At 41.2% G+C, this 20452-nt stretch overlaps 2 protein-coding genes across 4 annotated transcripts in view; both read right to left on the reverse strand.

Annotated features, from left to right (window-relative positions):
- The window catches only part of TM9SF3 (transmembrane 9 superfamily member 3), a 51786-nt gene extending 35859 nt beyond the window's left edge, over positions 1-15927 (reverse strand). Inside the window, exons 1-2 of the mRNA XM_076338600.1 lie at positions 15718-15927; positions 5847-6042 (exon numbers count right to left, since the gene is read on the reverse strand). Coding sequence (XP_076194715.1) covers positions 5847-6042; positions 15718-15927 — 406 coding nt within the window. The remainder of the gene's footprint in view (positions 1-5846; positions 6043-15717) is intronic.
- A 3816-nt stretch (positions 15928-19743) lies between these two features.
- The window catches only part of PIK3AP1 (phosphoinositide-3-kinase adaptor protein 1), a 47031-nt gene continuing 46322 nt past the window's right edge, over positions 19744-20452 (reverse strand). For all 3 annotated transcript variants that reach the window (XM_076338603.1, XM_076338601.1, XM_076338602.1), the window contains one exon: positions 19744-20374. In XM_076338603.1, the coding sequence (XP_076194718.1) occupies positions 20320-20374 (55 nt within the window). In that variant the 3' untranslated portion in view covers positions 19744-20319. The remainder of the gene's footprint in view (positions 20375-20452) is intronic.

Here is a 20452-nt window from a genome sequence, read left to right on the forward strand (position 1 = left end):
ACTGTCTTCATCCATTTTTATGGATTTTACTCCCAGTATTCAGAACACCAAAAGACATCACAGTGATATTACAATCAACTGTGGATCAACTACGTTACGAGTTACTCCAGTGCACATACACAAAAAACCAGCAGAATCATTAGAAACAACCTCATTCAACTCCTGGAAAACACAGGCATGACTTTACATATGGTATATGATTTCACCCTCAGCCATACTACACAGTACAGTTCCTCTCACCTCCCCCTACAACAACTGAATGAAGGCAAGAGGAATGAAGGTAAGTGCTCCTTTCTCCAGCCACTGAGAACGGTGAAGCTGTTGTTTAGTTACAGGACAGGATTAGATGGTTAAGCTTAAGTCCACTGCGTTAAATGATTAAATGAAAGTAGCTTAGAAGAGCATTCAGTAGTTGAAGAAGCTGAAGTCTACTTCATTACAGCTTTACCAGACCTGAAGTTTTGCATATGTTAGATAGTTCTTATCCAAGTTATGGTTGTGTGTGTATCCAAGAAGAGTGTGAAGTTAGAGGTATGTTTTGTGTTGTGTCTACATCAGGGATGTCCAAGAGGTAACATCTGCTACCTAACACAGCTTCAGAAATGTCAACAGCACATTAAGCAAATTTTAAAAGAGCATGAAAGCAAGACTCGTTACAAAAGCAGGTGCGCTTATGCCAGATTTCAAATCTCCTATGAACAGTCAGATCAACTGGGTTTTATTCAAACATATAGACCATATAAAACCTCATTATATCTGACCATCTCCTAGTACAACACTGAACATCCTGAATGGCTGTCATATTTTCCAGAGGTGTTGTAGAAGGAAGTCTTGGGCAAGTTCTCCTCACTTAGAAGTATGGTAATTTAATAACATTTCTAAATAAATGCAAAATTCAAGCACGTTAAAAAAATCCTTTTCCCCTTTAAATTCATGTTCTCTAATTGGTATTGTATGGCAATGTCAAAAATTAATTTTCTAATTGAAGTCGCTATGATCCCAATGTTCAATACATTTAATAATTCACTAGATCTCAGGTGTAACGTAGAGGATGTCAATTCAAATGCTTGAATAAAGAACTTGACATATTACATAAAAAGCATTATTACTCTAGATTTAGCTTGACAAGAGAATTAAGCCAACTGAAAACCTAAAGTCATATTATAAGTGTATGTTAATGATTCATTACTTTATTCACAAAGGTATTTGTACAGATTTGAGACCTGTGATATAAGAACAACATTGTCCATATTTGTAACAAAAGGGAAATCTAGCTATCCTGTATGGTCACAGGTATCCTTTCACGTGATACATTTTTAAATACAAGAACAAACACTACTTCCTGGATTCCTGAATACACTGTAGATTTGCCCCACCAGTCACCACTATGAGCATTCAAGTGGAAACCTCCATTCTCAGCAGAATACACTTCTGCAGAGCCATAATTTTCTTATTCTATTTCAAAAATACAGGCAAGGTCCACTGATTTAACGAACAGTTTTACTTACGCAGTCTACCATACTTCAGTTACTGACAGCTGCAGCCTAAATAATTCTTCAAATATGATAAGCGTGAAACTGCGTGTTGTTCACCTGCTACTGCTGTCCAGTCAAACTATGTTGAGAAGAAGGGAACTGGTTTTTATTGCAGAAGCTAATTTATTAGAACAATTCTAATTCCCCTTTACTCACTCCAGAGGATAAAAACCTAGAAGTATAAAATCCAAATCTAATTTAACTTTGTAAACTCTTACAACATTAAAGAGGAAAAATACCTGTAATTGTTAGTCTTGCCATAATCCCAAACACACGAGGTAAACCGTAATTACCTGTTAACTCAGATCTGATTCACATATTCATGAAGAAAATCTGTACGAGTCTTTCAGATGGTCACGTCAACATTTTGTAAAGCAGGTCCCTACAGTTAGGTATTTAGATGCATATTCAAGCACCTAAATGATTATTGAAAGGTACTTGAGCAGCTCTTAATTATTTCAGCTACAGATGTTAGGTACTCAACACTCCTTGAAGCCGTATCTTTTACTTAAGAACATATGAATCTATTGGTGCCAAAACATAAGCTTCTATTTGTTCAGAAAAAAACCCCCACAAATCGCCAACAACTCTGTTTCAATTTCATTGCAGCAAGGTGCAGAGGTAGGAGGATGGCTCAATCACAACAATGAGATAAAATTTACCATTACAAAAAAAATTTCAATTTCACTGATATAATCCAGTTACAATTTTTTAAAAAAAGAAAAAAAAAAAGGGAACACCACTTCAGCCAAGAAAAATATCTACCATTAAAGAGTCACCAAAAAACTGAGCTACCATCACATTTCAACAACCAAATTGGAAAAGAATTCTTTATACAAATGCTAAATTTTAAGGGCTGGTCTATGAAATTTAAATTTTCCTACATGCGTTGGATATAAATTGTACTGGGTTTATGACAGCTTTTAAGCCTGTAAAAAAATCTCAGATAGCAATCTTTTGTTCTGGGTTTTTACTTTAAAAACCTGTATATCAAGGAGATTTGGATTTCAACAAATTTTACATTATTTTATGTTAAATAAGTACTAATAACTACTGCTAAAATTAATTCATACTTGTTACTCTGAAATTTGGAAGAAAGGATATTTTAATACTTTTAATAGCAGATTAAATATAGTAAAATAGAGTTGACTCCCATTCAGATTTCACTTCATGGATCCACTGCTAGAAATACAAAATCACCTCCTGATACAGAAGCTGCTGGACGCCAGCTAACAGCAAAGAGATTATTGTCTTCATCTTTTATCCAGAGGACACAGATTGTAAGGGAAAAAACTAGAAGTGCACATGGACAGCTTCCCAGATCACGTACACACATACTTAGTCATCCACCAGCTACCATGTACCATCTGCTTTACAGAAAACATCTGACCTGCAGCCGCTTTGGTTCGGAGTTAAATTCACTGCAGGTCCAATACAGATTAGCAATCTACACAGAGTGCCAACGTGTTAATAACTTTTTAAAAGCAACAAAGGACATGGCTGAAGAGGAATTCCCCACCTGCTGGGAAATGTACCGGCACATCAATCACTTAGACTTACAAGCCATAAACACCTGATTCTTTTTGCAACCTCTACTCTTCTGCACCCATTCAAAGCCTCTTTTGAAGAACACCATGCCCAGTCTGTCTGGAAGAATATACCCCAATATAGCAACTACATACCTGATATGCACCGGTAAAGCAATTAGAGGTGCAAAAAGGCACCTGAAAAAACTAGTTTGAGTGGAAGATCAGACCCTAAACCCTGAAGAAATTGCAATAAATAATACTTACAACAGAGAAAATCTAAAGCTTTCTGTGTCAAAACCTCAGCACAAGCAGTTGTGAATCGGAATTTGAAACTCCTAACCTGAAAGCAAAGTAAGACTTAAGGAAAACGGGTTTACCTGTTGTAAAGAACTATGGAAGACAACAGATAAACTAATCTGGCAGGGACATAATCAAAACCAAAACAATCACAAGGTACAAAAAATCACAGCACTTTTCCACCATTCTGAATTTGTGTTAGTCTGGGATGACTTTGGCTCCCTGTAGTTCTGAATTCCAAAAGACTTCTCTTAACCAAATAGGAATTGGTATCAATTTCTATGTATTGAGGAGCTGGAGGTTCAGCGTTACCCAAGTTGTTCTTATTTTTGTTTAAGAAAACATATAAGTATCTTTTTTCTAAGTGTTAGATTAAAGAATTACCAAAACAGAAACTCATTAATTTCTCCGTTATTAAAGTACTTTACAGAAGTATTTGAGAGTGTATTCACAGAAGAAGGGATTTGTCCACAATGCTCTGCTTCTGCATGTTTCCTTCAGAAATGGCAGAAAATACTCTGAAAAGCTAAACTACATCTGACTACAGACCATAAAGTGGTCACAAGAAGAGACAAAAGATAAACTGAAAGTTTCATCTATCTCATGTTATTTCAGGAAAAATTAGGTGAAGGTGCTTTACAAATCTAAACCTGTCTGACTACTGCATGTACTTCTGGTACAAGAGAGGCTCTAGCCTTTTTGGACCCCTAAAGAAGAAAATTTTTCAAGCATTTCAGCCAGTTCCTCATGTTGAGCCAGTCCATTTCCTTCCCTTGATATCATCTCAACACTTCCACTATAAAAACAGATTATTACATTACTACCTCCAGGTCAATAAGGAAAAGTGCAGGTCCAGGATGGAAGTGCCAAAAAGTGAGCTACAGAACAGCACAGTCAGCTCAGTACTCCCAGTCACAAAATGAAAGACTTGATCTAGCGAAAATTTGATATGATACGGGAATAAATTAACTATGGATAATCTTCAGAAAATAAATCTTGGAATAGGACACTTCATAACAGTAAACATTAACTCACAAACTTTTCAGTCTTTTCAATTTGGTGCTGCATCTAGAGAGTACACTTGGCACTGGAATAACACAATCTCTTTGTAAAGATGGGGCAATTAAAGGAAATAAAAATTACACATATAACTGGCTGTAAAAATAAATATTTATCATATTCTGACAACAGAAGTTTTACTTAATCTTCACAGCCACGTTGAATTGCTGCCAGTTGTCTCCTCTGTTCTTTCCATTCTGCGTTTCTGAGCATATGCTATTTCCCCCATATTGAATAAAATTTTCAGCAGGCTACAAGTCTTGCAAACCAGTAATAGGACTGTTTTCTAGTGTTTGTGCAGGTACAGTTCCCTTCTTAAAGGAAAGGTTCAACTCCGGATTCCTTTAATGCAGAGATGCTATCCCTTATGCAACTTAAAAATTTATGAAGAATTTATGGTTTTAACAAACTTAATCGATTCCATTTATCCTATTTATAGCAAAAACATAATCAATTCTCTTATTTTGTGGATGTCCAGTTCTGGATAAAACTTTTGTAACTTACAAAAACTAAGTCCCATCTGATTGCAAATGCTCAGACAAGAAATACTATGCTTAAGTTCTCCATCCAGTTAAGCACTGGTGACGCAATGAAGTGTAGCCCTCAAGGGAAGAAAAAATACCTATACACAGAAACTCAAATTGGATTAAATATATAAATGTTAAAATTCGATACAGACAAAAAGAATCTGTTATTATTTGAAGCTCTGCAACTACCAGTTACAGATAATTGAAAGGACTCTGGGCACCGAAGAACTCACACAGAGAAATTACACAATAGAAGACTCAGCCCCTAACACCAATAAATGTGTTTGCAAAAGAATTTAAATGTCATTTCTGGAACAGTATGGAAAGAGGGAGAGGGCAGGAAACAACAGAAAATAAACAGACCAGCTCCATCCTGACTGGCATATGATGAGTTAGAGCCAATAATATAAAGGTATTTGTCAAAGGTATTTAAACTAGACGGTAACCAGAAGGATACAATAATTAACTTCATGTTAAGGTAGAACTTTGAGGTGTTGAGCCCTTGCTACTGCTTTCCAACTGCAGAGAGTCTGCAAGTATTCAACATCACAGGAAAAAATTACATCTTCAGAATTGATAATTCCAGAATATTAATTCCAGTAAATATACTTTCAATCATGCATACGCAGAAAGCTTAGTTTTACTTTATAAAGTGTAATCAGTTACTTTAGAAGCATGTATCTGTTGCAAGCATCTGCCTTAAATGGCACATAGATGAAAACTCTACTGTAAACTGAAAAGCCAATGGTAGTAGACAACCTTGCAGGGTGTTTCAGGCAACAATACGAAATAAACTCAGTTGCTAGCAGCAGCAAACTTTCAGGTCTTCTAATTCAAAAATCAAGTTTCAAGGGTTCGTGGGGTTTTTTAAGTGACTAAAAGCACTTTCAATTGCTTACCTTTAAATTTGATGTCAAGACCACTAAATTCCAATTCAACTCCTTGAAGTGCTTCTCCTAGGGTTTCATGGTAATGGCTGATGCTTTTTTTTGATCCCACACAGAAAGGAAGAGAGAAGTATTTGTATGTTTCTTGGCGATTGTGGTAGGGTCCTACTGTATTCATCCATAAAACAACTTCCTCTTTATCTTGGTACTGAAAGATAAAGTTATTGAGTTAGATGAGAAGCCCAGAAGAATAAAAATATTCAAGAAACTCTCATTCATATTAACTAGCAAGGCAGGATTGTTCAATCACAGGCAACAGTTACATTTAAAGACAGCCGGGTATTTTTGTCTTTTGGGTGGCAGGGATTCTAGGACAAGATTTTCAGCCTGCTTTCCTACAAAAAAAAGGCTTAGTTGATCATACAGTTTCTTAGAGCCTATCACTGAAGTATCAGAAGAGGGGGATTCATACAAATTTAATGGAGATGCAGAGAGCAGAAGTGGAGAAAAGCAGAAGTCTCAAAAATAAATAAGCTTTTACAGATTTTGTGGAAACACACATCAGTTAAAAGCAAAACTCTACTTGTCTCCACTGAGAGAAAGGAAATATCAGACTAACATCTTGTTAAACAACACCTTAGCAAATAAATCAGGCAATCTACCCACAGTGACAGGTATACTGTTTTTTCCTAAGATGCAGCTCCTTTTCATTTTTGTAATGGTATAAATTACATTAAAAATTCCCAGAAGAGTGCAATGCCTCACAGGAAGCTCTACAATTAAACTGTGGCATACCTACAGTAGCCGTGAGGCAAAAAAGTCAGACAGAAGGACTGTATTTTGATGCATTTCCAACATTCTCACAGTGAAAAAACAGAACAGCAAGGAGTCTGGTGGCTGCCATGAAATTCTTTGTGGGAACATCCACCCTTCACTTTCCACAGCTACTGTTAGCCAGTAAAACTTATTCCTTGGCTAGGAGGCAGTAATTTTTTTCAAGCCCTTTTAACTTTTCAAAAATAAAAGTCCTTAAAGCCATTCATCTATCAGTATTCAAACACTGCATGAATTCAGGAGAATTAAGTGATTTGAAATCATTACTTGCACTATATCTGAATGCATCTGGATGAGGTATCAGGTTTGCTGGTTGCTACTACAAAGCCTCTCACCCAATGCAACTCCTTCACCTACTACAATTTCAACATATTAGGAGGTACAGTGATCTAACTTTTAAAGCAGGAAAAAAACCCCTATTTATAACTGTACACACCTGCAAGCACAATCACCGTATAGATCCTGATTTTTTTTTTAAAGTACAGAAGAATAAAGTACTATTTTAAGACCAATATGCAAACACGGAACACACTGGAGAGGAAAAGAAAGTCAAATGTTAATTAGCTGTAACTATTTCATAAAGCACAACTGAAATACTGAATACAGTTCTGCATCTCCCTTTTTAAGAAGTGAACAAAGGTTCTTCAACTCCATTTATCCTGAATAACCACAGTCATACCGACAGGCTAACTCAGAAATAATTAGCTACTTGTAGAATGCAATAAATTCTTCAGATGAGGCATTTAAAAGTTAAACTCAAGGATTTAAACAAACATGCTTTGGAAACTAATTTAATCCCTCTATACTAACATGTCATCTCAATTACAAGCCTCATCTTTTTTGTTTACAAAGATGCACAAGGGTCATTCCAGTCTCTTATGCGAGCAATCTCCAACAAGAAACTTTAAATACCTTACTAATTTCATTCTGAGCTGCAGCAGAGACCAAACACTTAACCAATTTCACAGACCTGCCCATTTGCAGAGCACAGACTTCAGAACAATTCTGACAGGTAAAGAATGTCAATGACTTAGCAAAGAAAGAGCAAACACAGCAAGAGAAAGTAGACATTCCTCCTCTCTGCCAGCAACCAGAAAGGTTATACCAAGTGCAGCACAGTTGGACAACTTCAAAGAAAGTTGGGAAAGAAGGAAGAAAGAAAGAAAAATCACAGTTCCAGCCCCCTCAGCAGCAGAAGCAGATAGTGGAGAATCTGCACTACGATGCCACCTCTAGCTCTTGCCAATGTAGCAAGGGACAAGTTGCTCCATATCTCTTTCTAGCCTGTTATGCCTAGCACGTCTTCTGTTTCTTCCTCTAACAGCTGCAGAACATAATTTTCAGCCCTTTCTCAAAATGGTCCTAACTTGTCAAAAGCCCAGTTTAGCATTATTCCTTGTCATGCAACAGCTTACATGTGAACCGAGCTATGTCCCTGTACAACCTTCAGTAACAGAATATGACAACATCCTTAGGTCTGTGAATTCATTTTTGACAGTACCTGAACAAAGAAAGCATTGACCACTGCTTTACTTAGCTGCTTCTTTCTGACCTGCTTCATACTGAGTTGGGACCTCTGCATTTTTGGAACTATACCAGATCACCTTCAAGTGACAGAAACCAACTTCTCAAGAACATATCATTCAAAATCTTGTTACATTTTCTGATCTAATAAAGTAACTACACTGTAATTACAACATCTACTATAACAAATTTGGTTTTGCTTGTCTCTTATCCACATGATGCTCAGCCCTCCTTCAGGGCCTACAAGGTTTTCCCACACTGACTCCAAGATGCCATCAGTCTGCTCTGGAGAGAAAAGGGACCAAACCAAACATAAGCAAAGAATTCAGTCTACCCTTATTACTTCCTCCTTTCTCACAACCATCCCAGAACAGCACAAGAGAAAGCTTGTTCAGGACTGCTACATAAATGAACACAGCACCTCAGCCATCCCGGTCTACACCTCACTCACAATCAGCAAGTCCCTAGTTACAGCAATTTGCAGTCCATCAGTACCCTCCCAAATTAAGAGGGCTGTAGTAAGAAACCTAGCCTAAGCAACTTCAGCCTGAATTTGGGGGTGGGGGTGGTGTCTAACAGAAACTCAAACAGATCTTCTTCTCCCTACATTTGTTGGGTTTTGCTCATTCTCAATTATAAAGATGAGCTTTCACGTTTAAATACGTTTCCCTGTCATGACATATCTCATCCTTATAATCTTGCCCTAGTGGTAGGGTAATTTGGTGGCCAGAGCTCAGTGCTATCAAAGAGTTCAAGCTTGTGGTGGTTTGGGCTTTTGGTAGGGTTTGTTTTTTTTTTTTTTCATTACTGCCTTCACAATACCAAAGCATTTACAACAAATAACAGTGACAATACACTTACAGGAAAACAATTCTTATTTAGGGACGACAAAGAACTAGAGTATCTTGTAGGACTGTTCTGTCACGTCTATATGAGGATTTCTAGGTTCAGAGAAGGCTAACATACAACATACCTTCCAGCAAAAACGTCACAGTACAAGAGAGATAACATAAAATAACTTGCTAAAGAAAGCCCTGGTTCTAAGGGAGCCACAGCACTCAGGTACGCTGTATCAGTACCAGTCAGATTTTGGTCAGCACATTCATTGTCAGTCTTGTGGTAGTTTCAACTACTGTCATGCTCTTTTATATTTTCTTTCAGCATACATGGAGTCTCCTGCAAACTGTGGAGAACTCATAGCCGTAGAAAACAGGAAGAAAATTTCAGCTCCCTAGCACCACGTTTCATTCTCGGCAGAAAGAACATATTGAAGAAACTATTCTTATTTCATCAGGAACTGATCAGCCTTAGACACGCTGGACAAAATGACAAAACAGAAGAACCCTGAATTCTTTTTTTTTACTGTTCTGATATTGGCTGATGAGCAACTGTTCAACTGTATCCTCTGAGCTTTGAACGCAACAGAGCAAATCAAAATCCTATTGCCTTCTGTTAACCTTAGCAGGCAAGTCAGCAATAACTCATAGTCAAAACCAACATGGAATAAGACACAATGAGGAGTCCAATGGTCTCTTTCAAAAATTGCTATATAGCAATATAAAACTTGCATAACCGACTGTAAGTGTGACAGTTGCCTTATCTTCTGCTACATAATCAGCCAGTAAAATACTATGACTCATTGAGATTCCACCAGATCCCAGAAAACATGAAAAAAGTATCAAGAACTCCTTATCAATACAGGTACAGAACAAACAAAAGAGGAAGTCAGCTACAATGTGCAAGAATATCCAGGTCACACGTCCAACGAGTTAAATTCACCAAGAATAGCTGTCATCGTAAGAGATCTAAATAAAAATTTCTTGCTCTCATTCCACATATGCTAAGGGTCCTGAGTTACTATTTGACCCATCACTGCTCTAGGACTTCTAGAAAAGAAACACGCATATTCCTATTACAGCTCTAGCTAAACTACTGAGGCTTGCAACACGGGCAAGTAGTTATGAAGTAACATGTCAAGTGGTAAAATAATTTGAAGTAAAAATAACAATCTGCAGAGTGGACTCCAGATAATTTGAGTGACAGAAATCTAATATCTAGAGTTACACTCACACGTCAATGCAATTTTATCTTTATCCCTTATGAAAACAAGTGCCAAACATCTTCCTAACATGAAGGACTTAATTTTGCTGTACTGAAGTACTGTTATTTCAGAAATTCTTTTTTGTTCTTCATTCTCTTCCCTGACTTGTTTGCACAGAATTAGGTGGTGGAAAGGCAGCTTTTCACATGCCCGAAGATGGACACCAGTGTCCTATTAAGGACATAGTTACTGACAAGGCAAAAAAGGTCAACAAACAAGATGCTGCAATCTCTACCTTGGTATACCTCAGCAAGCTCTTCTGGTTTTGGTTCATACGTAGGGACAATATACTGCATATAGCTCAGAGATCCTAATAAAATTCACAGACACAACCATGTAACAACTTAGTAATGGTGCCAGAACTCACAGAGTTCACTACTTCCAAATATGAGGGAAGACTACAAAAGACAATTTTAAATAGCCTTTACTTAGTATAATTTATGAAAAATATAGTGCTCGTTCTGTAAGCGTAGCAAGCTTGGCTTTGCATCTTTTTCTGCACTAAGCTTAGTATCAGCTCAGTAATTTCAGTAACTCTATGGAGTATATAATGATCTACTTCAACTGTGCAAAAACACAGTGGCAGCCCGAACAAGTCTCAGCATCCACACAAGTTACCTACCATATGCTGGTACAATCTGATTAACGGGAGGTAAACCTTCAGAAACTTTTTTCTGTAATTGCCACCCAGGTGGTGGAGGACCAATGTGCACCTCAAGTGCAACCACGTATTGGCTACAACCCTCATCACAGCTGGGGACATCTGTTCCAAAGGAGCACAATACGGTCACGCTGCCTGTTCAGAGCATTGGGCCGTAGAGAAAGTCACGTTAAACCCCTCCATACCAGCAACAAGGCAACGCTACCATTCCGGTCCCCTGCAGAACACTAAACTGGCACGAAGCTTGCGCAGTTTGACCTGTCCAAGCGTGGACTTCTTCCATGACAATACAACTACTGAAAACTTGGGTCTGTGCGATGCTTTGAGGCTTAATACAAAGACAATTTCCATACATCAGTATGGTTTAAAAACTATTCAAGCATAGCAATACTGAGACTATCTCCAGCACAGTACACGCATCATTCTTTCCTGTTACCCAATAGGGCACTCGTGATGTGGAACACAACCTAATGTTCTCTTTGCACAACCGTAGAAATTAGCATGGTAGCCCTAGGAATAAACTATTTATTCTATAAAACAATTAAGGCTAGATTAAGTCAGTATATGAAAGGCTGCAGAACAGGATATGAGGCTGGCAGGTTGTTGATATTCTTTGTAAACCATGAAAAACACTTTGCAGAAAAATGATGGAGACACAGAGAGGATTACAACTACCAAATCTTATGTGATGATTCAGCAAAATAAATTCAAATCAAGATAGTTTCTTTCAGAAAGCATGCAATTTTACTCCTTTTCTCAAGTTAAAGTTTGGAGTGAGGCTTTCCAGAATGCAGTTCATTGAACACCAGCACATAGTTCAGGGAAAAAAAGGACCAACATTATCTGTTACTGGCAGAGCAAAGCTGCAGAAGCAGGAAAATAAATGAGAGGCAGCAAGTAAGACTCAACTGGCGAGTAATATCCCAGGCTTCTAGTCCCCAGTATCCTACAGATATTCTATCTATCAAGCACTGTGATAATGTGCAATTTTTGCAGCTCACATCCACGGTCTATTAAACTGTGGATTTCAGCCTCATGCTCTCCTTCGGATAGAGCAGGTTATTTCTAGTAACATCTCTTCATTTCTCTCTGAATTTTAAGCCTCGCCAAAACGTGGCTACAACTGTACCAGCAGCACAGTCTGAACTACCGTACAAGCAGTCCTTTTACTGTTACACTTCCTAGATGCACGAGGTTGCTCAGGCACACCACGTCCTGCTTCTGCGACATTTATTTCACCTCTTCAAAATGGAACCACGAGAACCTCAAAAAGGAATCAGGCTACTCGTCTGCACGCAACTTTGTATGCAAAGAGGTATTTTACATGCACCGAAATGTCTTCTACAGTGTTTCTCTAAATGACAATTTACAGATACTACACAAATTCCATAATTTTATGTATTAATTTTAAACAAGCTTTACAGTCTCAGGGCTTAACATACTTCAGGTTAAAAGTCGAACAAAAATGCTTTTCTCAATTATAAATTAGGAATTTTGCTATGCAGTACAGGCTGGGTTTTGTTTACTTTTTCAATGTTTGCCATATATTTGCATGCTTACGGAGCACTGATAATTAAATTGAAGCAACATTAAAATTAAAATGCTACCTACTCCCTAGACCATTCCTCTGCAACAAAAACCCCAGGGTATTTCAGAATATTTTTATGGTTTGTCTGTTTTATCATCAACTCCAACAAGCCTAGCAACAGAAGACGTGAAAGCAAAGGCCAGGCAGGAGTGCGCCAACGCTGCTTCTGCAGGATCAGCGTATATTGTGATGAGGCCACAAGTATCTCATCTATGCTATCACTTCCGCAAGTAAAAGGCCAACTGTCAAAAAATGGTGCAATTATCAGAATACAGGCAAAAAAGCAGGTACGTGACACACTCCAAAGCATGAAAATAAGTTAAAGAATCGGCAGACAAGTTTTCAGTTAGTTTCTGATAAATTGTTCTGTTGTGGTCTGAAGTTACGCTGCTGCACTGTCCTTTGATAACGAAGATTTTAAATGCTGTGTCAAATCGCAATTTCTCTTCACTTACTACTGATTTTAAATACCGAAGTCTTTATCTTATAATTGTATTTATACTATTCTTCCCCTAAAGAAATGCAGACACCATTTTTAAAGACTAATTCAAATTTAAGATAAAAGATTTAGCTGTTGATCCAATGAAGCTATCCATACCTAGTATCTTCAGAAACACTAATACTTATAGTCCTAGAGCTTCATGCAGAGTCCTCTTGCGATTACCTTTTATAATATTTGCTTATGCAGTCCTACAGTTATAAAATAAAGGACAGATATAAAACATTAACAGCCAATTTATATTAATGCAAAAATATTTATTATAGCACACGTGTATTATTTTATAAATATTGTATACTATTATGCATTATAGTGGCAGTAAAGGAATTAAAAAATTAACCTGTTAACATGGAGCATTAAACACTTAAGCCAGTACTTCTAAATGTTCAGCATACCCAATACAGATAAAGCCCCGTACATCGGCAGTTAAAAGCAAACTGTGGCAAGATGTAACGACACACGCTCACCCAGACAAGACCAAGTGCTTGGGCACAAGAAGTTGCACACTGAAGCATTAATAAGGAAATGGCAGTGCATAATGGTGTGCATTCCTACCAACAGGACTCAAGTCTTAAAGTTAGTGAAAATTTACATTTTGAAGTTACCAAGTCCTGAATTGGTATACTACTATCTCCCCCCCACTTCCCCAAAAGCGAGCAGAGCCTCCAAAATGTACTAAAGCACTTTGTTTATAGAAAGATTAATTCAAAACCGAAATTCATTAAAATGCAGTATTTAGGGAACATTTCCTTCAGTTCTTAATCTCAAAATCAGTCTACTATTACAAAACCCTGTTCATGTTTCATTCATACTAATAATACTTCCACTCCAATCTCCTGCACAGTATTAAAGTATCAAAATATCTAAGCGAGGAGACAGCCTTCCAAAAAAAGGTAACTGTCTTCCTACACCAGCTATTCCTAACCTATCATGTGATGTTACTAAACTGGACATCATGTGAACTAGAATACTAAACCAAGAGACAGAGTTATAATCTTGAAGAGTTGAGTAATTTAGATGAAAAAAAAGACAAGCCTTCAAAAGGAATTTGTGATTTCCACTGGTAATTGTTTAGGTAATCATTCAGAAGATCTAAAAACCATCAGAAGAATTCTCTTTTGAAGGGAGAGCTCAAAAATCAATAAATTCAATGACAGCTTTATGAAACACCTTTTTCCCCCAGAAGACTACCGATATTAAATTAATAATTAGAAATCCCTCAAGTCAAACAGCCTTTAAAATAAACACAGTGCTATGCTGAAAACCATCTCACCTCAGCAGAAACCTAACACTAAAACACAGGATCAGCAACAAAACCGGGACCTAAGGTAGTTCAAAGAGTATCTTCTCCTTGAAAGTACTCAATATTAGCTTAACTTCTCTGTCGTTGACTGCAGCACTGCGAAATCCCATGAGCTTTTAAAAAAATAAAGGCAATCCTAAACAGTTTTCAAGTCTCATAAATGCATGGAATTAGGCAACTAATTAACTGTTGCTTATACAAAAAACTATCGATGCTATTTATCTGTTTTATTAAAAACACTGATTAAGCTTACCATACCGTACCACACCCACAGAAAGCGATGTTAAGAAACTGAGCAAGTGTTCACCAGCCGGGCTGCTCAAGAGCACAAAAGTTCTGACAGACAGACCGTGTGTTTAACCACGGCCACGCTCTAACCCGCTCCGCTCGTGAGGAAACAGGGATGGTTTCCAGCAAAGTCTCATTCCAAAATCACATCTCAGCTCAGACTTCCACCCTCCCACACCAAAAGCCGTGGGAAACAACACTCCGATGCAAAATCAGAAACTGAGGAAGCGCTGGTAGTTACTTCCTAGAGATTCTTTTCGGGTGATATTGCAAGCACTGTAGAAAAACTATCCTCGCGCCAACAGGTGAGCGCTCAAGTCAGCGGTATTTTACGCACCCATTTTCCTTAGGGGTCCGTGTCAAGTGTTCCAGGCCCGAGAGCCCCCCGCCCCGCTCCTACTCCTCAGCCTAGACCCAGGACGCGTCTCCCTCTCCCAGAAGCGAGCTGTCAGGCCGCAGCGCGTTCCCACCGGGCTGTCACCGCGCAGGACCGCGCTCCGCCTTGTGCTTTTGTCCTGAAGCAACCGCAAACATCCTCCCGGAAGAAACGACTATTCCCGCAGAGCGCAAGTCAAACAAAGCACCTCGTACCTGCCGAGGCTTTTATCTGCTCCAGGAAAAGGTGGGACGCGGGAGTTAGCACGGCGCTACAGCACCCGGCCGCGGGGCTGCCACGCTAGCGGCTAACGCAAGGATGTCCGAACCGGATCGGAAGACTCCGGTGGCCCTTTCCCGAGCACCTGAGCGTCCCGCTCGCACCGAATTAGGCAGAGCAGGACCCGATCCCCTAGAAACTCGGCTCGCGCGGCCAAAATAACCCGAGCAGCGGAGAAGACGAGAAGGAAGCCCCGCGGGGCGGGAGCCACCCGCTCGCCGCCAGGGCCGCCGCCGCCGCCCGCCGCGCCCGCCCCCCCCCCCCAGGCCGCGGCCCCGTCGCTCCCCGCTCCGCCCCGCCCGCCGGGCCGCGCTCTCCGGGCCGCTGCGGGCGCCGCCGCCCCTCGGCGGCAGCAGGGCCGCGGGCGGGGAGACCGGGGCTGCGGCCCGAGCGCCGCGGCGCCCCCAGGGGAGGCCGGGACCCGCCTCACCGTGTGCTCGTGCTCGTCGGCGCGGGCGCGCAGCGGCAGGCACGGGAGGAGGAGGAGCAGCGCGGCGGCCGCGCAGAGCTGCAGCCCGGGCGCCGCCATCTCGGGCCTCGGCGTCCCCGCGCACGCAGCAGGCCCCGCCGCGGAACCGGCCCGCGCCCCGCCGCCAACGCCGATCTGCGACGCTACTTCCGCTCCGCCCGGCCACGTCATCCGGCCGCACGCCGGAAGCGCGGCGCTTACGGCGGCCGCCAGGAGCCAGGCCGAGCGCCGGAGCGCTGCGCGGCGCCCGGCCGCCGCCCCGGGGGGAAGGGGGGGGGGGGGGCCGGCGATCCCGTTTTCTGCGGCGCTGGCACAAGCGGAGGAAAGCCGTGAGCGCTGAGCGCGGGCAGCCGCACCTGGCTGAGGGGCAGGTACCGAGGCGGCAAAGCTGCGCCCAGCCGTAACAAATGGTAACTTTTCTGTCAGCGCCGGCTAGGACAAAGCCCGCAGACCTGCGTGTGGACTTGGAACCGGCTCAAAGCTACGAGTCCGAAGTAAAAAAAAAAAAAAACAAACAACAAAACCCAACCAAACCAACCCCCCGAGCCAAAAAGCTCACGGTAATAAGCATTCATTGATCCGACAATTTTTAAACTGAACAAATACAGAAATGATTTTCAGAGACTATCAGGCATAGTATTTATTAAAAAAAAAAAAAAAAATCAGGGGCCACACCATCTTCTCAAATACTGCAGAAACCAACAAACAAATAGTGAGGGACGCGAGCTGAACGCAGGAGCCGCGCCGTGCTGTTACATGCCATCCATGCTTTGCAGGAACGATGCGAGAACAGATTTCCCTGTTTACCACTGACCACCATACCTATACTAAAAGCTTTTCCCCTTCTGGTCTTACACTTTTAATCTACCTTCCCTGAACATGTTTCAGCAAGCTACGTTTATATGAAGCCTTTTCCAGGTAGTACGTTCGCAATCTCCTGCCTATTTCAGTAGAAGCAAGGTCCCTGTAGAGAGAGATACTTGTCAGAACCCATTCAATACCCCTGTTTATATTAAAAAAAAAAAAAAAGAAAAACCTAGACAGCTTTGATAACACCATATGTTTCTTTCTAGTCGTTGCATTTCAGCCCAAAACAGAGTAGCTTACCCTTGGGAGACAGAGAGAGGAGGCTTCAGCATCTTCAGTTTATTCAATACTTAAGCCTCTCAGTCAACAACCGGGCCAGCCAGAGCCATCTGCTGCAGCGGGTTTTGTGAGGCACGCTGTACAAAGAGCAAACGCTTTCCCCGGGCCAGCCAGCTGCCACCTGAGCTTGGTGAATTGGTCGATGCCCCTACAGGTGGCCAGGCCATTTCCTTTTTACCAGCAATTTTATGATCTGTTCAGCCCTTGAGCTCTAACGTTCGACAGAAACACGCTTCATTCCCACTCTCCCCCCCCAAGCATATTCTTGAGTAACCAACCATCTGGTTGCATGCACTTTTCTTCTCTGGTCTCTTCTGAGCTTCAGTTCCAGCGCACTTCTCATCTTGGGTGGAAGCAATACGCACCACACGCTCACCAGCACAACTGGAGTCTACACATACAAGGACTCCATACACCGAGCCGTAAGAGGATTAAAGCAACTAAATGAAACCGAACCAACGTGGAACACACGTTTTGGCAGCTGAGAAGGTGCATGTCCCGCTGGCCTGCAAGAGACATGAAAAGTCATGCCTGCGTCCCAATTGTTCATCTGCATTTAACAGTGAAGCCATTTTAGTGCTGTTCCTTTTCTCCTTGATAGGGTGATAGTTTTGCTGTGATTGCTGATCAGTGAGACCCCTAACTAATCCAGGAGGAGTTACAAAGAGAAAGGGAGAAGGGAATGCCTGAGACTACAGCTGCATCTTCGATTTGCCCCCTTACGCGGTGCAGAAGGGGCCTCAACAGAGTGCATTTATAATATTACTCAGCCCTACCTGTCCCAGCTCACCTCTCCTCCAAACCAGAGCCCCACTACCATTTGTTTTTGTATGATAGGTCAGGTCCGACTAAGGAAGTATCTAAGCTGCAAACAGGAGAGGGACTGAAAGGCTACTTATGAGCTACTTTTCAGCAATTCAGATATAAACCATCTCACTGCAGTACTAGCAATAAAAATCCAGTTCACAGACATGTTATTAGGATTGTGCAAAGGCAAACGCTCAGATACAGCTCAGATAAATCCCTCCCACAGAAGACATTTGGCTATCGCATGCAGGGGGTGCAGAATTAAAAATGAGCTATGGAAGACAGATCCCTGGGCTGCTTCAGTCCAACAGCTTTGAAAGGAAATCTTCTGCATGACACTTTCATATTTTGCTCTTCCCTTCCCGCCTTGTTACAGTTTTCCCCACATCCTACATTTCTACCTTATGTTGTGCCTGGCAGATGTGGGAGCAGATTAATTTCTCTTATTACAGCACAGCTCCAAGCTCTGGAGCACAGCTGCAGCCAGCACTAAGGAGATGGGGAACTTTTGAGTAAAACCAGGGAGCTGTGTGCAAACCAAAGCATGTGTGACAGCTGAAGACAAGCTGTTGAATTTCCTCTTTTAGTTTCTTTCTTTTATCCCTGTTTCCTTTGCTTATCCATGCTACCATTTTCCTCATTTCAGCACCAAAACCTCCTTCCCTGCTTCCAATTTGACCGAACAGTGCTGGGAACTTTGTTCTGTTCCAAGAAGAGCACAGGAAGGCAGCTCCCACCTCACCATTCCCCTGGCTACTGTGAACAAAGAGCAAACTGTCAGTGAGAGCCTGTAGTGTCAGAGTTACTGGAGAAGGCACTGAGGTCCTTTAAAAAAAGAAAAAAAAAAAAGGTCACCTCTAGCTATAAGGCCTGCAGCACAACACCTGCATCCCTCTATCATCAAAAGGAGAGGCTATATGAACTGCACTTGGAGACATACCCTATGAATTTCATGAGTAGATGATATTTAGCTTATGCTTATACCCCTGAGAGCAGCACAGGCTTTTCTCCACCTTCACTCAGTGCTGGCTGAGTCACAGTTGCCATCTGTCACTCCTGCAGCTCCACACATTGGCTTTGCCACCCTGCAAGAGAAAGGAGCTACAACTCTATCACCTGCTCTCTTACAGATTAAGGGGAGCTTACATGACTGGACAGAAGCTTTACATGTCCTACCTGTACCTGAGGGATCACCTAATACAGACATGTCTATGTCTTTCTCAGGGCTGGAAGAGGGGGAGTGGCTTGAAAACCAATGCTTAATTCTCTACCCTGAATGTTATCTTGCAGAATTCCCATCTGCGTCACTCGTGGACAATCAGAGTTCTATACTTGTCCCCCAAGGGCCGGGATATGCACAGAAGATTGCAAGGCCTGGAAGAAAAAAAAAATTTAAAAAACCAAACAAAAACCCTCACTTCCATCATTTGAGTCCCTTGAGATGAGGAATCAAAATTAATTTCTGCTTTACATGCTTTCTGCATTTGGAACACAGAGAGCCAAACCAGGAAGCTCTCCTTAAGTTTGTAAGCCTTCAGGCAGAAAAAAGGCTGGACACAGCTGTTGCAGATTCACATCGCGAGAAAGGAAGAGTAGAGCAAGCAGAGTCCAGCCCCCAAGCTGCCTGTTTCCACTGCAGCAGGCTAACTACATGGCTGGTATTTGTGAGGTGTGTGCATTTAGAATTGGAGACTCGCTATACTATTCCAGAGCATGAAGTGAAACGCCTTCATATTGCTTCTACGATGAACACATGTAAGAGATACAGAACACAGCATTGCTGCCAATTCCTTCCTCTAATTTGAGAGGTCAGTCGTGATTTCAAGTAACAACATACCCACCCCCTCCCCAAAAAAGGTTTAAGTACAGTTGTTTTGTGATACAGCAGGTCCCTTACCAGCTGCCTTGGGAATTTTCATGGTAAAAGTAGCACACACAACACCCTGTTAATGTCTGTTCTCTTCAGGGAGGGAAGGGGAAAGGGAAAGGCGTTTTCAAGGCTGTATGCAAAATACATTCTTGAATAAAGACAACTTCTCATCCTCCTATGGTTTAATGATCGCTGGAGGGAGATTCTACACCTTCTGAAAGGTCAGTATGTCCGTACCCAAAATGTTACACCAAGCAGCAGCACATTCACCTGCTCCTGCTGTAATGAGTGTTCTTCAAACAAAGTCTTCGAACAACTTATTTTCTTTACTGTTTCAAGCATGTTTTCCAGTCAAGCCCTTGTAGGTTGTATCGGGGGTTTTGGTAACAATGCTTCTCAGGATTTAGTTTCTAAAAAGACAATGTGTTCTTTCTTGGTCAAAGGGAAACTTAATGTTGGTGCAGGGCTGCCAAGACACACATCAGCGTTCTCCTTCCCAACCACGATACGTTTTCTTGAAGTCCCAAAGCAAAATTCTTCCAAGCAAAAAAGTTATAGAAGGCCCAGAATTCTCAGTGAAAATCATGGGAAAAGATTTTTTCTTTTCCAGAGCTTTAGGGAGGAGGAAGGGGAAGAAAACATTTGGCTCCCACTTATAAATAATTTAAGACAAGCCACGAATATCTGTACAAACACACATACAAACAGCAAACTCTCATATTCCACAGATGTTGAGAGATTCAGCGACCTCTTGGGGGCACAGGTGGAGGATAAAAGCCGTCACAGCTTACAGGCCTATAAAAAGACAGAGAATACAAATGCATTAAAAAAGTAGTAGAGAATAGGCTTCTGGAACAACACATTGCATGCAAT

The sequence above is a fragment of the Aptenodytes patagonicus genome, chromosome 5 (genome assembly GCF_965638725.1).
Source record: "Aptenodytes patagonicus chromosome 5, bAptPat1.pri.cur, whole genome shotgun sequence".
NCBI lineage: Eukaryota > Metazoa > Chordata > Aves > Sphenisciformes > Spheniscidae > Aptenodytes > Aptenodytes patagonicus.